Genomic DNA, 17,050 nt, shown 5'->3' on the forward strand with positions numbered 1-17,050 from the left:
TTCATCTTCAAGGAATTCATGGAAAAGACTCTGACAAGTACAGGTTTCTGGTAACTGACTATACTGCTGAACTGAATGAATAAGCATTTTCAGAACTCTAATGGAAAACTGATGAATTCATAAAAGTGCTAACAAAAGATCAAGATGAAAAAAAATTAATTACATGGGACTGAGTGAACTGATGAGGATGATTATAATTTTTGTGACTTTGTTTGAATAAAAAAAAAATCCCACAAGGATTCAGAGGCAAAAAATATACAAATCAATTTTCACTGCAAAGTAAAGGAGCTGTTAACGGTGAAGGATTACTGGACTGAATGTCAATATTATGACATAATATAAGTGTGTTTCGTGTTTGGTAATTGCAATCATTGTTGCTTTTGTTGTGGTCATCTGTTTACAATGCTTGGTGTCAGTTTATTTATCTCTTGTAAAAATAAAAATAAAAATATATTTAAAAAAAGCAAACCAATGTAGCTGAGATAGCACATAACACAGCAAAGAATTTGAGGCAGCAAGGATACAGTTAAGTTCTTTAGAGCACATTCATTTATTAAAGTGGCATTACAATATGCTGTGTGTCACACAGTATATTATTTTGCCTAAACAGCTTTACATGCAAATACTTACTGCAGTGAGTCACTGATCTGGTTCAAGGTTGGGCAAAAAATAGTTTCAGTAAGTCTTTAAAGGAAATCACTTTCTTACAGCATAAATTATGTTCTCGAAACTATATATATATGACAAAACTTAGTTCTTATACACAGAAATCCTAGCGCTCTCAGTCCATCAACTCTGCCCTGTATTCACATATACGAATAGCCTAGGGGGCTGGTATGAATTAGAGTCCTGCAAGGAAGAAAGCATTTTAACAAATATGAAAAATTCAACCCACATTTAATATATCATTTACCTGACACTGAAAAATGTAGAAAAGGCTGGTGACATTTTTATCCATATTATTTTTGTAGACTTGAAAAATTATTTCATAACACATCTAAATTATAAATCTTAAGAAATCTATTACTGGGTACTAACTAAAACCCCAAACGCAGAAGAGAACATTAACTTTGAGGCTGTGTACTTGTAGAAACATATTCTTTAAATTTTAAGAAGAACAAATCTTTGTTAATTTGCACAATCATTGTCTAACTGCATTCTGAACCTAAAGGCAAGATCACTTCAAAAGAGTATGTCAAATATTAGTTCTTTTCTTAGGTTGGGCTGGAATGAGTAATGGAAATATCCTCAAAGAGCCTGAGCTATTAGCCTTGTTGAGCTTTTTTCACATCAAAGTGCAGAAAGAAAAAGCAAGTATTTGTATGGCATATGAGGGTACACAGGTGTTCACCAACTACCCTGAATCTAAGAAATCAATTCCTCCAATACACTCATAACACACAGGTTAGGAGGCTGTGCTAAAGACTGAGGTGAAGACAGTAGACCTCCGGGAAATATTTCCTGGCATCCATTTACCCACAATCCTGGGGGAGCTGGGATGTGGAAAAGGCAGGAAGCTAGATTCACAAACACACAGAGCTGTCTAGCTCCACAACCTCAGTCACCACATCATTAAAATCACCTGATGAAGCTCACAAGGCCAAGCACTGATAAAATCTAGACTAAAGCTGTGCAAGAGAACTTTCTGCAATGATGAAAATGTCCTATACTGCACTGTCCAATATGGCAGCCACTAGCCACAGGTGGTTACTGAGCACTGAAGGGTGACGAGTGTGACACAAGAGACGAAATTTTTATTTTATTTCATTTTAATTAATTTTAATTTAAATATTAATAGCCACATGTAACTAATGGCTACCATTTAGAGAGTGTAGCTCTAGCCTGACCAACAAAACACAAGGTGGCATTCAAAGAGTTTTCAGTGCCCAGGCCGGTCATGGACCAAAGGGTTCATCAGTCAGGTCAAATCGAGCAATGGGAAGGGATGGATCCCTCAGCATAGGCAGAACCTATCTCAACGTCAGTGTCACACTCTGCAGGCCACACCATGAGCATTTATAGAAAGCCTCCCCACCCACACCCACTCTTTCAAAGTATCCTTTTAAGAAACCAACCCCAGAAGGAAAACACTTCCTCTCCTTCAACTCAGTGTTGTATATGAGCAAATATGGGAGAAAGCTAGAAACACCAACAATCCCTTACAGAAAGGTGCTTTCCTAAACTCAAGCAGAACATCACTAAAAAGCAGCTCTCTCCCTCCAACTAGTTTCTGACACATCCTTTCTACAAATGAAGCAAGATGTCATTCAAATGATAATAAAACAGAGTGGTTTACTGCATTTGCTCTGGAGTCAAACAGACTTGAATTCAAGTATCACCTCCACTGCTTACCAGCTGTGTGACTTTGGGCAAGATAATTAATCACTTCGAGTCTCAATTTTCTTCCATGTAAAATGGCTTAATACAGTACCTTCTTCACAGGATTATAGAGATTACACAAACTAGACATAAAGGATTTAACAGAGTACCTGGCACGTAATAAACATTACTTAAATGTTATTTATTACTATTCCATCATTAGTTCACCATCACCATCCTATATCCTTAACATAGTAGGTAGAAAAGAAATCTACCTAGGGACTTCCCTGGTGGTCCAGTGGTAAGGAATCCGCCTTCCAACGCAGGGGACGCGGGTTCAATCCCTGGTCGAACCCATTATGATCCCACATGTCGCAGGGGAACTAAGCCCACATGCCACAACTACTGAGCCTGCACACCTCAACTAGAGAGCCTGCATGCCACAAACTACAGAGCCCACGCACTCTGGAGCCAGCGTGCCACAACTAGAGAGAAGCCTGCGCACCACAACGAAAGATCCCACATGCCTCAATGAAGAGCCCGTATGCTGCAACTAAGACCCAACGTAGCAAGAATAAAATAAATAATTTTTTTAAAAAGGGAAAAAAAGAAATCTACCTAGAACAAAGCATATTTTAGATCAAATTCCAATTTTTAAAATACCCATATGTCAGAAGATAATGTTGGAAAAGCAGAAAGGGACAAGTCATGCTGTACCTCAGAAGCCAAGAAAAGCAATTCAAATTATATTCTAAGTACCATGGAGATCTACCACTAGGATATGATATGAGCCGATGTATTTTTTTAAAGATTGCTGAGGCCTCTGTGTGCTTGGCAGAGCATAGAGGGAGGACAAGAGTGGAAACAGGGAGCCAGTTAAGAGGCTTCAGCAAAAGACAAGGTAAGAGATGGTGGTTACCTCGATTGGAGCTGCAGCAGTAAAGATATAGACAAGCAAAGAACATATCCAAACATATTTTGGAGATGGAGCTGACAAGACTAACTAATGGTCTAATATAAGAATTAAGAAAGGGACTTCCCTGGTGGTGCAGTGGTTAAGAATCCACCTGCCAATGCAAGGGACACGGGTTCGAGCCCTGGCCCAGGAAGGTCCCACGTGCCGCGAGCAACTAAGCCCACGCGCCACAACTACTGAGTCTGTGTTCTAGAGCCCGTGAGCCACAACTACTGAGCCGACATGCCACAACTACTGAAGCACACGCTTAGAGCCCCTGCTCCGCGACAAGAGAAGCCACCACAATGAGAAGCCCATGCACCACAATGAAGAGTAGCCCCCGCTAGCCACAACTAGAGAAAGCCCACACACAGCAACGAAGACCCAACGCAGCCAAAAGTAAAACATAAATAAAATTTTTTAAAGATCTGTAATCCCGATTATAAAAAAATAAAATAAAATAATTTTTAAAAAAATTCAGAAAAAAAGGAAACAAGGATGAATCCCAGTGCCAAACTGGGAAAGATAAAGAGGAGAAGCAACTCTGAAGAAGAATAAAAAGGTTTGTTTTGGATCTGCTAAGTTGAAGAATTTTAAGTGGAGATGTGAAGTAGACAATTGTCGGAGTCAACTTTCAAGGAGAGGTCAAGGCTAGAGATACAATTTTGGGAGTCACGGGCATCTACACAATGATTCAAAAGGCATACAATTTGATGACATTAGTGGAAATCAGCAAAGAAGACTAGACTGAGGATGCAAGTAAGGTAGAAGGAAAACCAAGAGTGTGGCCCAGAAGCCAAAAAAAGGGTTTCCAGCAGAGGGGGTGGTCACTTTCTTTCTAACCTTAATAAACGATGAACACTTCTTAATGCTAAACAAAAAGTTTGCAAAGGACAAGAACTATTTCTTATTCATCTTGGCACCTTCTGCTCTAAATACATCAGAAGTTCAACTCATCTTTCTCAAGGTATTTCAGTCTGTAGCCAGATTTACCACAAAATACCCCTTTCTAATAAATAATGAAAATTCTCATTTAGTCCAAGATTAATCATCTCAACTATTTTCTCATTGCCATTTCACCAAAAAACAGCATGTCTATCCATCAAATTTAGCAGCAATAAGAACAGTGCCAGGGGCTTCCCTGGTGGCGCAGTGGTTGAAGGTCTGCCTGCCAATGCGGGGGACACGGGTTCGAGCCCTGGTCTGGGAGGATCCCACATGCCGCGGAGCAGCTGGCCCTGTGAGCCACGATTACTGAGCCTGCACGTCTGGAGCCTGTGCTCCGCAACAGGAGAGGCCGCGATAGTGAGAGGCCCGCGCACCGTGATGAGGAGTGGCCCCCACTTGCCGCAACTAGAGAAAGCCCTCGCACAGAAACGGGGAGCCAACACATCAATCAATCAATCAATAATTAAAAAAAAAAAAAACAGTGCCAGACACATAGCAGGTGCTCAGTAAATATTAGTTGGATGACTAAATGGACAGGGTAAGAGAGAGAAAAGGAAAGAGAAACAGTCTCTTATCCTACAGGATAAGAGAGATAAAATGAGACAATAATTCTCTATGGATTTCATTTAACATTATATTTTCCTCAATAATTAAGACTATGAAGGAATAAACTTAATAAACTTAAAGAAATCTATTAAGATAGTAAAATCATTAGAGATTTCATCTGAAAACAATAAATCAATATTTTCTTTTTTTTTTTTTTTGCGGTATGCAGGCCTCTCACTGGTGTGGCCTCTCCCATTGCGGAGCACAGGCTCCGGACACGCAGGCTCAGCAGCCATGGCTCATGGGCCCAGCCGCTCCGCGGCATGTGGGATCTTCCCAGACTGGGGCACGATCCCGTGCCCCCTGCATCGGCAGGTGGACTCTCAACCACCGCACTACCAGGGAAGCCAATATTTTCTAAGTTCAATTTTTTTTTATAAATATTTACTCCCAAACCTCTCATATCCCTATAAGTAATTCATTTTACACAAAAAGATATGAAATAACCTTCCAAAGCCTAACAGAGGATTCAGGAGCTGGAAGAGAAAAAACATTCCCAAAGACTGTTTGAAAGTAGATTCATTCCACTTTTAGTTCAAAGAATTTTAAAAGAAACACTGGTACTAACCAATACAGTCGGCCTTCCATATCTGCAGGTTCCTCATCCACAGATTCCACCAACCACAGGTTGAAAATATTCAGGAAAAAATAAAAAATTCCAGAAAATCCCAAAAAGCAAAACTTGAATTTGCCATGCAGGCAATTATTTACTTGGCATTTACAGTGTATTAGGTATCATAAATAATCTAGAGATGATTTAAAGTATATGGGAGGATGTGCATAGGTTATAAGCAAGTACTACCCATTTGATATAAAGGACTTGCACATCCATGGATTTTGGTATCCAAGGGGGTCCTGGAACCAATATCCATGGATACCAAAGGAAGACTATTGCCCCATAAAAAGTCGAACATCCAAAAAACAAAAGACAGAAGTGCAGAAGAACTTGACTATTGAGTGAACTTTACCACATAATTTTTCTGCTAAGAACTCAGAAATTAAAATTCTGAAATACCTGAGGCACCATAAGCACCAGAATACCGCTGAGACTTCGGACCAGATGGAGAGGTTTCCTTCATACGATCAATCACATTTTCCGAAAGCTGAAAAAGCAACGTCAAAATAAAATCAATTATAAAAGAACAAGAAAGAAAACAGTACAATAGCATCCAAGTAATTCAGCCATCCATATCAGTATGTATAACAAATGCCCTGAAGAAATCAGACTAAATCTAATAGCTATAACACTAAAAGCAAGTAAGAACAACTTTAAGATTTCAAGATGCACCCCACAGCACTACTTCATTTCTTCTAATGCACTGCTAATTGCTCATTATAAATAACTCTTTTCCTCATTTTATACTGTGCACTAAATTGTAATCTCTGAGAAAATGTAAGCCATCAGAACTCCTTCGACTTTCCTCCCCCGTCCTACAAATTAAGCTTGCAGCAGGCCTTAGCTCCTTCTTTCCCTCCAGCCCCAAATGAAATGGTGTCCCTCCCCACCCCCAACCCAGTCCAAGGCTAACCACAAACAATCCCTCTTTCAACAGATTTCATTATGCACCAACTTTGTGCCAGCCAACTATGGGTGGCTGAAGTCATCAAGGTGCTTAAAGTCAAGAAGAAACAGACAATCATCAGGCATTAAATATAATGTGAAGGATGTGACTTGATTCAGTTGGCCTGTAATGGAAGGGCTGACAGCACAATGGGCAGATGGGCAGGGCATCTAGACAGGCTGTGGGAGTGGGGTTGAGCTGGGGGCTGAGAAGGATGAAGAGTACTTAGAAAGAGAAGGAGTAGGATATGAGTACTCTAAGAAGAGAGGACTGCATGAAGCTATAGTTACGCAGCAGGGCTTATCAGCGTAGCAAGGGGAAATATCAAGCAGGCAGTTGGCAACAGGGCAGGGGCTCTGAGGAACACTCAGGCTAGGAGATTTGAGAGTCATCGGCCCACAATCCCCACCCCCGCAACTTATCAGATCATCCTTTTTTATTTTCTTTATAGCACTTACCACTATCTGATTCTTTCTTGTTTATTGCCTGCCTTTCTCACTAGAAAGAAAGCTCCAGGAAAGCATGGATTTGGCTGTCCTGTCTAGTATATCCCCAGAGCCTCAATAAGCCTGGTTAAATGAGTGAATGGTTAAATAAGTGAAACTATATGAATGAATAAAAGAATGGCTGAAGCAGGAAGCTGAGGAGGGGGCTTAGTGAAACGGCAGGTGGAGAGGGAAATAAGATTCTAGATTTTGAAGACTTAGTAAATCCTTCAAGTTAGGGAGTTGAACTAGGTCCTGAGGATGGGCACTACTGAAGGACTTTAAGCAGGGTAATGACACAATCAGACTTGCATTTTAGAAAGATCACTCTAGCTACAGTGTGGAGAACAGACTGGAGGGGGACAAGAAAAGAAGAGGACCCCTGAAGGACGCTAAAGGACCAGTTAAGAAGCTATTAAGCATATGTTCACACAAAGACTTGCCTGGGAACGTGCAGAGCAGCATTACTCATAATAGCAAACAAATACCCATCTTCCAGTGAATGGATAAACAAAACATATATCCATACAATGGACTACAATTCATCAATAAAAAGAACTGAAGTTCTGATAGATGCTTCTATATGGATAGACCCAAAAAACAACTAAGTAAAGGAAGCCAGACACAGAAGGCCACATATTGTATAATTCTATTTACATGAAATGCCCAGAAAAGGTAACTCTATACAGACAGAAAATAGGTAAGTGGTTGCCTAAGGCTAGGATAAGAATGGAGATTAACTAGAACATGAAGATTTTATTGGGATGATGAAAATGTTCTAGAACTGGACTGTGGTGATGGTTGCACAATTTTGCAAATTTATTAGAAAGCGTTGTACACAGAAGACAGGTAAATTTTATATGTAAATTACACCACAATGAAGTTGTTTTTAAAAAAATAAAAAACATGTTCCAGGGAGAACACATTCAAAAGATATTTAGGATTCAAAATGGCTAACCTTCACTGAGTGCTTATTATGTGCCAGGCACTTCCACTAAACTAAGCACTTGACCCATTTAATCCTTCACAATCCTGAGATACTTTCATTACCTCCATTGTATAGGTGAGGAAACTGAAGCAAAGCCAGATTAAATAATTTGCACTGGATCTTACAAGTTGTCAGCAATGCAGCCAGGATTCAAACCCAGGAAGTCTGAGTGTCAAGGTCACAGTCAGCTGTCCCCTTCACTGCCAGATTCATTGTCTGACTAGATGAGGGCGAAGCAGAAATCATCAAGAAGGTTTCCAGGTCAAGTAATGGGGTGATCCGCCTCCCACATCCTTAAGAACCTTCTTCCAGTTTCCACTTCCTTAACACACCACTATCTGGCTTGTAACCCAATACAGCAGAGAAAGTGTTCCAGTAAAAGTCACCACTGATCAAATAAATAACCTTCTATATTTATGTTTATATAAATAAATATCTTTTTTATTTATACTTATAAAGCACCTAATTTATATGACTTCCCTTTGGTCACTCCCCTCTTCCGAAAACCCCTCCCCTGCTTTTCCAACATCCCTTCCTGCTTGTCCTAGGACTCTGGCTGAGTCTTATCTCTTCTGCAGGCTTCCCCTCCCCTTAAATGCTAGAGGTCCCCACATTCTGTTCCTTGCCTTGATTTTCTTCTCACTCTACATGCTCTTGTTGGTACTCTCATTCACTCCCTTGGTTTTTTAACTGCTGTTGATTAATGAATGAATTCTAAACCATTATCTCCAGCCCAAGAGCTGTATCTCGAAAGCCAGACCTAAACACTTAATTGCCTAATGGACACCTCCCCTGGGACAGACCACAAGCGTCTCAAACCCAACACGTCGCAAGCTGGGTTCACGTTTGCCAAAAATCTTCTTCCTCTTGCTTTCCTTATCTCATTAATGACACCACCTCCATCCAGCTTCTAAATCAAAACACAGGACTTCTTGACTCTTCTCTCTCTCTTATTCTCTTAGCCATGACTTCCTCAACTCCTGAACGTTTAACGAATTCATCATCTCTTCTCGCATCCCACTTCCCCTGCCCTAATTCATGGCACCATCAATATTCCTCCTAAAATGCAAATCTGATTATGGTAATCCCCGTTTCAAATCCTTCAATAGCTACCTCTGTTGACAAGAAAGTCCAGATTCTTCTGTGTGGCGTTCAAGACTTCCTCTTCATTTGGTTACGGCCTAACTCTCCAACCTCAGCTTCCATAGCTTTTCCCCCAAGACTTCATACCCTGTTCTCCACCCACACTGGCTACTTGTTGCTATCTCTTTGCCTTTATACATGGCTACATTGCCTTCTCTCTGGGCTCCTTGGGAGAGAACTGCCTTTCAAAATTCAGTTCAAACATCCTAAAGCCATTTCATTCCAATTCTGCTTACCCACCGTGACCCTTCTTGTGCCCCACGGGTACCTTGCACAAATTTCCAGTGCAGTCCTCCAGTGACGGAACAAGCATCTGCCTTTCTGCAAAACTGTGAGCTCCTGTATGTTAGTGAGTCATTCAACAAAGTTTACTAGGCCAAGCACTAATTGAGGCCCTTGTGAGACATCAGTGAACAAAACAGTTTGTACCTGAACTGTTCCTTACATCTCATGACCCAAACCAGAATGGAGGTGAGACAGTAAAGGGAAAGTCCACAGCTCAAAAGTTGTGGCCTTTTAAGGAAAAACCATGACTCCTTTCTTGGAAGAGAAGTGGAAGTTAGGAAGGAGAGTGCCAAGGGACTTTGCTTTTCTAACAACTGACAGCCACTGAGACTGTTGCTGCAACTCTTCTACAAAGCTGAGCGACATCTTAGGAAAAACCCCTTAAGACTGACTCCAATCCCCTCAATTCACAAGTGAGAAAAAAGAGGTCCTGAGTAACGTCCAGCTACTGGTAGCATCAGGACAGCAACCAGTAACCCCCATTCTCTAGTCCAGTGCCTTCTCCACTATTAAATAATATACTCCTTAATCACACACAATAAAGTAAAAATGTATCACTTCCTCTTAAAGAAATAAAATGAGCCTTATCAAGTTTTAGAATCTTAAAACTATTTTAACTGATATATAATTTATATAAAGTTTACTCAATAGATAAGGTTAATATACTGCATAATATATATCTAATGTACCATATTAACATAGTATGCTGCAATGTAAATATGTATATTTTATATTACATATGATATATACTATGTATTATATCATATAATACATATATTATGTTATATATGTAATATAATTTACGTGTTTAAAGCTAATATATATAAAGCTAATTTGACATATATAATTTCATATGTTACAAGAAGCTGGCCCAGAATAGAGGAAGAGGCACTGGTCACCTACTAGCCATATAACCCTCAGTGGGCCTCACTTTCCTCATCTGAAAACAGTGAAAATAACACCTACCACTGGAGTTACAGCGGAAGGATTCCAAGATGCACTGCAGACTACAACATGCTACACAAATACCTGGTAGAGTTATTACTAGTACAACTCCAGCCATTAGGACTTCAACAGGTCATTCATCTCGGTTCACGTTCATCAGCTCCGCCCAAGTTTGTAATGAGCTCCTTCTCTACGTGGTGTATGAAGACCAGGCCTACAGCTACTGCCAGAAGCAGCTACGTTAAGTCCTGGTCAGATTATATATGGTGCCCGTTTATCCCTCTCTACGCTCTTTGCATAGTAAAAGTACAAGTCTCTTTCAATATAAACATTAATTATTTCTTATTTCATTGTTAACTTTTTATTTGTCTGGCTTATCTGATGCTTCAAAACTTGCTACTTAATGTCAAATTCAATCAATCCAAAACATTTCCCAATAAGGTCTTTGGTTATACCTCAGTAAACTGATAAGCATGTCATCCAAGGGAACACAACTCATTTTTTAAGTTGATAAACACGTTGCAGAGTTGCCTTGAGAGACAACCTCTCTTTTTTGTCCTTAGAATCGTTCACACACGTATTCTCAGGCCCTTCCAAAGGAGCACCCATGGAAGCCTGCAGTTGCATCTCTGCTTACTCAAGCATGATCTACCCTCTCCCCAGTCCAGTCACAACTATGCTGACAGAAGGCAATAGCTGGGCTACACTTTGTATCTCAAGCTGATACTCACTGAGCTGACCTCCCAGCTGCAGTAATAAGTTCAAACCTGCACTCTCACCTGATCTCCTCTGTGAACTGGGGGACTTGCTTGTGAAGCAGCTGACAAGATTTAGAGATGCTGGCCTGGGTTATACGCACAATATGTAGCTGGAGAACAACTCTTCCTTGTGATGCAACCTGACCCCAAAAGGGGTCAAAGGTAAAACACAAGCTTCTGCAAGAGCCGGACAAGCAGCCTCCGTATAAGCAGCAACTTCTTTAGGAAACATCTTTCCTTAAACAGGGTACGTCTTCCAGAAAATCTTTTTTCCTATTTAAAGATCTATACCTACTATACCTGGTTTCCAGACATCTCTGGAATCTCCACCAAGGCAAATACCAAGTGCAATTTACAGAAATCATTTGTAGCAAAGAAACACACACATTAATGCTAGAATTATGCCCTGGGGTCCATGGATTCAGGAGTCTATGGATTAATTCCTCCATTGTATGCAAAATTTTCTGCTTATTGCATTATTCTGGGTACAGTCCGTAGCCTACAGATTTACAAGTCTGTGAACTAAAAGTTAAGAACCACTGTTCTAATATAAGGGAGAACCAAAAGAAGAGGGCCTGCCAGCAGAGCTGAATTCAGTTCACTGACTTTGATTATCCACCCTGTTCTCTACTGCTCCTGAAGACAAATTTAAGTAAATGGGACTTGCCAATTTTCAGTCTGTACTACACCCCATACCAACACGTGCCCCAGACAAGAGGAAAGGGTTGTGTCATCTTCTATAGTCTTCCCAACCACCTTGGTTGGTCTTATCTAAAATCAGCACAAGTACACCACTCAACAACCCAGAATCTAGTGTTTTCTCAGAAACAAGACACTGCCTGAGATGGACAATGATAAAGTATTTCTACTTCCAAGGAACAGAGTAAAAGGAGGAAGAGAACTCCTTTTTAAGTTGCCCCTCTCCAAGAGGCTGAGATAGGAACCACCTGAGACAGAAACAAATCAGGCTCTCACCTCCATAATAGGTTTTCTTCAACTTCTTCCAGGTGTTTCTTATCAAACTGATTAAAGGACTCAGACCCACTTTTCTCACTTGGTCCTCTTTCCACGTAACACAGGTCATTTTCTTTTCACCTACCATTTCAACACAAAGGCTTCAAAAACTGCCACTGGGCTTCCCTGGTGGCGCAGTGGTTGGGGGTCCGCCTGCCGATGCAGGGGACACGGGTTCGTGCCCCGGTCCGGGAGGATCCCGCGTGCCGCGGAGCGGCTGGGCCTGAGCCATGGCCGCTGGGCCTGCGCGCCCGGAGCCTGTGCTCCGCGGCGGGAGGGGCCGCAGTGGTGAGAGGCCCGCGTACCGCAAAAAAAAAAAAAAAAACCTGCCACTATTATTTGGAAGACATTACTCCAAAATACTTACTTAAGGGAGACTATTCTATACTATCATATACACATGTATAATTTTTAGCTTATGTCTGTAGTTTATCACTTGTGTTCTTTGCATTTGTTATTAGTGGAAAACATGAACTTCTACCATCTGTATGAAAATCCTAGAAAGCTTATCATGGTAAATATATACACAAGAGATTCATGGAACCTAAAGTGGAAAGGGACCAGTCAACTACTCCAACAACATTCCTCAGGACTCCCAACGACTGACTGGACTTGTAGCCTCTGTTAATGGACCCTCTCCAGGATCCTCAGCCAAATCCCACGTGAAATAACTTAGGGGCTCTCAATTGCTAATACTTCCCAAAGCACAGGTTGTGTTCCACATAAGTATCCTTGCTACCATAACTGGCCCCTGTGAATTTCAGCTTGCAACTTCATGGCCAGTTGCAGAGATTAGTTTATGCCTGGAAAACATGATAAATATTACTTTGAAAATGATACCTATCGAAGCTGACATTTGCTCTGGAAGAGTTCACTCACAGCTTTGATGTTTCAGATAAACTTGTGAAAGACTGAGTGGAAGGCACACTTCCCAAGCAGGCACAGCAGGTGCTCTGAAAAATCCTATTAAGCACATGTAATATGAGTAACCAAAATGCTTGGTCTTGGGAGAGGAGGGCAAAGCAAGAGGGTTGCCTTTCATCCAACCCATGAGTTCAAAGTTGGAATCAGGTGTAAGAATACAGGTTCTTTTATGGAAGGGGGGAGGGGGAGCTGTTGACTGCTGAGGATAAGGGGAAAGAGAAAACCAGGACCCAATAAATACCATGAAAATAACACCTGGTAAGTGAGAAGAAACTTTAAACTTAACATTGTAAGTAAGCCCTTTAATTGCTAACTGCTGAGGTTCTCAGCAAGAAAAATCTGGAAAAATGTGACCTATTAATAAATGCAGCCTAGTTACTGAAAACCTTATGTTGTTTACTCAATATTACCCCTTGTATATTAAGATAAATGAAGATGAAATTACTACCCTTATCAGTGGAACACAAAATTGGTTTCCCAGCAGCAACTGAGTCTGCTGCATTGTTGGCACACTTTTTTTTTAATTAAAGCTTTATTGTTATGAAAAAAGGTAACCGGGTCTTCCCTGGTGGCGCAGTGATTGAGAGTCCGCCTGCCGATGCAGGGGACACGGGTTCGAGCCCCGGTCTGGGAAGATCCCACATGCCGCAGAGCGGCTGGGCCCGTGAGCCATGGCCGCTGAGCCGGCGCGTCCGGAGCCTGTGCTCCGCAACGGGAGAGGCCACAACAGTGAGAGGCCCACATACCGCAAAAAAAAAAAAAAAAAGAAAAGAAAAAGAAAAAAGGTAACCACAGGTGATATGGTCACAGTGGTCCAAAAGGAAATGCTCTAAACATAGAAGCAGGAGGCCTGGAAAAGTGGTGTACACAGAAGTAAGGGAAAAGTATAAAAGAAATAGGAGTTATTCTCTTCATGAGAAACTAACAAAAGGGGTCCAAAGAGGGCAAATTTGGTAAAGCCAAAAACCACCAGAGAGAAACATATGTAGTGTGTTTAGGTGTTACTGTTAAGGTGAACACATTTTCTTTTAATTTTTATTGTAGTTGATTTACAATGTTGTGTTAATTTCTGCTGTAAAGCAAAGTGAATCAGTTTATACATAAACATATAACCACTTTTTTTTTTAGATTCTTTTCCCATATAGGCCATTACAGAGTATGAGTAGAGTTCCCTGTGCTATAAGCAGGTTCTTATTAGTTATCTATTTTATATATAATAGTGTGTATATGTGGCACACTCTTATTCTTACGAGTGATGGCATAAATGTTAGACAACTGGGCATATCTGGAATGTCTTCCTCAGCCAAGCTGAACTAACCTATCTGCAATTCAACACTGAAGTGTGGGCTTCATCAGCACTATGTTTCAATCAACTGAGCTAAAAACACTGGCTCACTCATGACACTGAGACTTCCCCTCAGGAGAAACAAGAGGACTGTTTCAAGCTAAGAAAAATATAAAGATCAGCTTAAAAACATCTAGGGCTTCCCTGGTGGCAGAGCGGTTGAGAGTCCGCCTGCCGATGCAGGGGGCACAGGGGACGCGGGTTCGTGCCCCGGTCCGGGAAGATCCCACATGCTGCAGAGCGGCTGGGCCCATGAGCCATGGCCGCTGAGCCTGCGCATCCGGAGCCTGTGCTCCGCAGCGGGAGAGGCCACAACAGTGAGAGGCCCGCGTACCGCAAAAAAAAAAAAAAAAAAAAAAAAAAAAAAAAAAAAACTTTCTGAGGTCAAATTGCTTTATTTACTAGGATCAGGTATCATACTTCCAAAAATGTGAGGCTCTAAATTCAGGTGCAGCAGAGACTGTGTTAATGAAATTAGTGCTGGTATGCTGACACCCTAGAGAAAAATCAAGTTTTCAGTTAATGTATCAAGCATATTCAGGGGGCATTTAAAAATTCTCTCCAATGTCTTGGACAGAACAAAGTGTACTACTCCTAGTGGTACGAAAACTTGCAATCCTATTTCAAGTCCTATCAGGCTGGCAGACACTAGTCTTGAAGCCACTGGGCCTAGTCCAAAACTTAGGCACAGCAGGCCACAGAGGAGGGGCCTGGAAAAGATAAGATGTCAAGTGAAAGAAAAGTGAAGGAGGGAGAACGAGAAGTCACCCGAGGCAGGGCCGAAAAGTGTGTGTCGGGGGAATGGCTGCTGTCAGTGGGAGAGTACTAAACAACAGAGGAGATAAAGGGTTCCTTAAAAGTCCAGTTCATCCTGAGAGAGGCCTTGTGGGCAGTGCAAAAGCAGGCTTTGGATTCTGAACCCAGGAGAGGACAGACAAGCCCCATTTCACAGATGGGTACAGTGAGGAAGGGGTTTCAAATAAAGTCCCAAAACTACTGAGCAACACAGTCTACACTGGACTGTGAGCCCTTGGAGGGTCTAAAGCAACCTGGCATCCGCCAGCCGCCCCAGCACAGTGCTCAGCATTTGGCCCACAACCCGCAAATATCTCTGAATGGATGTCCCATGTCTTGAAAAACTTCAAACTTCTTTGCAAAGAACTCAGCTTCGGGCCGGACAACACTGGGGTGCCGGACGGAGGAAACCAGGCTGAGCGGAACCCGGAAAGGCCAGGTCCGAGTCCGAGTGCTGGCCCTCCGCCCGCCCACTGTCACTCACCCGGATGCCCTTCACCACGGTGATGTTCTCATTCTCGTCCGCCTCGAAAGTGACCCGGCGGGTGCTGGCCGTCCCGCCCATGGCTTCTGTTTCTGCGCCCTCAGACACCTAGCGCGGACCCACAAGCACCACAGGCCCCACGCGCACACAAGCGCATGGACACGCGCGGACTCTAGCCTTGCACAGGAGGAGCAAGGCCACGACCCCAAGAAGCAAGGAGAAGCCGCCGGTCGTGAGCTCCCGCCTCTTCCGGTCACGCGCCAAAACAGAACTGCCTCCGATTGGTCGACGATACGAACGGCCCGCCTCTCCCCGGGAGGGGCGCTCGGATTGGTTGGCGCGGACCCGGATGCTATGGCAACAGGTGGTTCCTGACAAGGTTCCCGGAGCCCACTGGGTGTATTGGGAATTGTAGTCTTGATCTGGTACGATGGGTGCTGGTACTTTCTCGTCCTTATACAGTGAGCGCCAGAGGAGCATCGCCTTCTGGGAGTTGTGACCTTGACTGCAGAAACGGCGTCTAACTGGGCAACTTTCAAGGAAGTTCATTCATCTGACAAAGCACGCTTTGAGGATAGTATTCTAGAAGTTTAGGCCAGCGAGTTAGAAGATGTAATCTCTTTCCTAAAGGAACTCACCGTTTAAAGAGGGAGATGCACTCTCGTAATAGAGCCATTCCTAGATTCCTGTAAACAAATCCCCGAGGCAAAACGTAGCCTTTCTTTATTTTAGTCTTAGCCAGTAAAAAATACAAAACAACAACAAAAATAAAACCCACTGCATTTGGCCTGTGGCTTTATTTCATGAACTATGTACTTTTTATTTCTTTTTTGTAAAGTAAAATTTTAAATATTATGGTTTTCAAATCTGCATGTGAGAAAACAGAGAAAATTATTTATTAGCACCAAGCATGCAGAGCATTCACTTTTGTGTGTCTCCTTCCACCTCAGTTACATAAGCTAGTTAGACCATAATAAGAAGAGGCAGAGAAAAGTGATTGCCAGAGATGGTGTAAATTCGTGGAGGAATTAAAACTACATCAGAAAAAGTTGAGGAGTTTTATTTTGGAAAGTGTCTAGGTTAGTATGTCACCTCTACAAGACACATAAATAATGTTTAAGTTGTCTACATACACATTTAAAAATTATTTTTTGCTAAATATTCTGTGACACGTATAAATTTACCTATATGACCTTAGTCTTACAGAAGCATATGTATTCTCTTTAGAAATAAGGTTAGTGATGGTATTATCTTCAGGTAGTCCCTTTCAACATTAAAGGCAGCCAGCCACAACACAGCATGCATCCTCTTATTCCAAAGGTATACACGAAAATGCAGTAACATTTTTGAGCTCCAGTTATGTGCTGATTTATTACTATAGAAATCTTTAGGGCAGAGACTATGTCTTTTTCACCTCTGTATCCCTGGTCAGTGGCAGAGTATTGAGTTTATTACATGTCATCATTTTGTTCTTTTCAACATATACATATCCAA

General features: G+C 41.9%; 1 protein-coding gene across 1 annotated transcript in view; it reads right to left on the reverse strand.

Moving 5' to 3' along the window:
- Positions 1–15,800, reverse strand: part of CHCHD3 (coiled-coil-helix-coiled-coil-helix domain containing 3) — a 294,459-nt gene extending 278,659 nt beyond the window's left edge. Inside the window, exons 1-2 of the mRNA XM_060108045.1 lie at positions 15,557–15,800; positions 5,844–5,931 (exon numbers count right to left, since the gene is read on the reverse strand). Of these exons, the coding sequence (XP_059964028.1) occupies positions 5,844–5,931; positions 15,557–15,637 (169 nt within the window). The 5' untranslated portion in view covers positions 15,638–15,800. The remainder of the gene's footprint in view (positions 1–5,843; positions 5,932–15,556) is intronic.
- Positions 15,801–17,050: the final 1,250 nt, after the last annotated feature.

This window comes from Mesoplodon densirostris, chromosome 9 (assembly GCF_025265405.1).
Source record: "Mesoplodon densirostris isolate mMesDen1 chromosome 9, mMesDen1 primary haplotype, whole genome shotgun sequence".
Taxonomy (NCBI): Eukaryota; Metazoa; Chordata; class Mammalia; order Artiodactyla; family Ziphiidae; genus Mesoplodon; species Mesoplodon densirostris.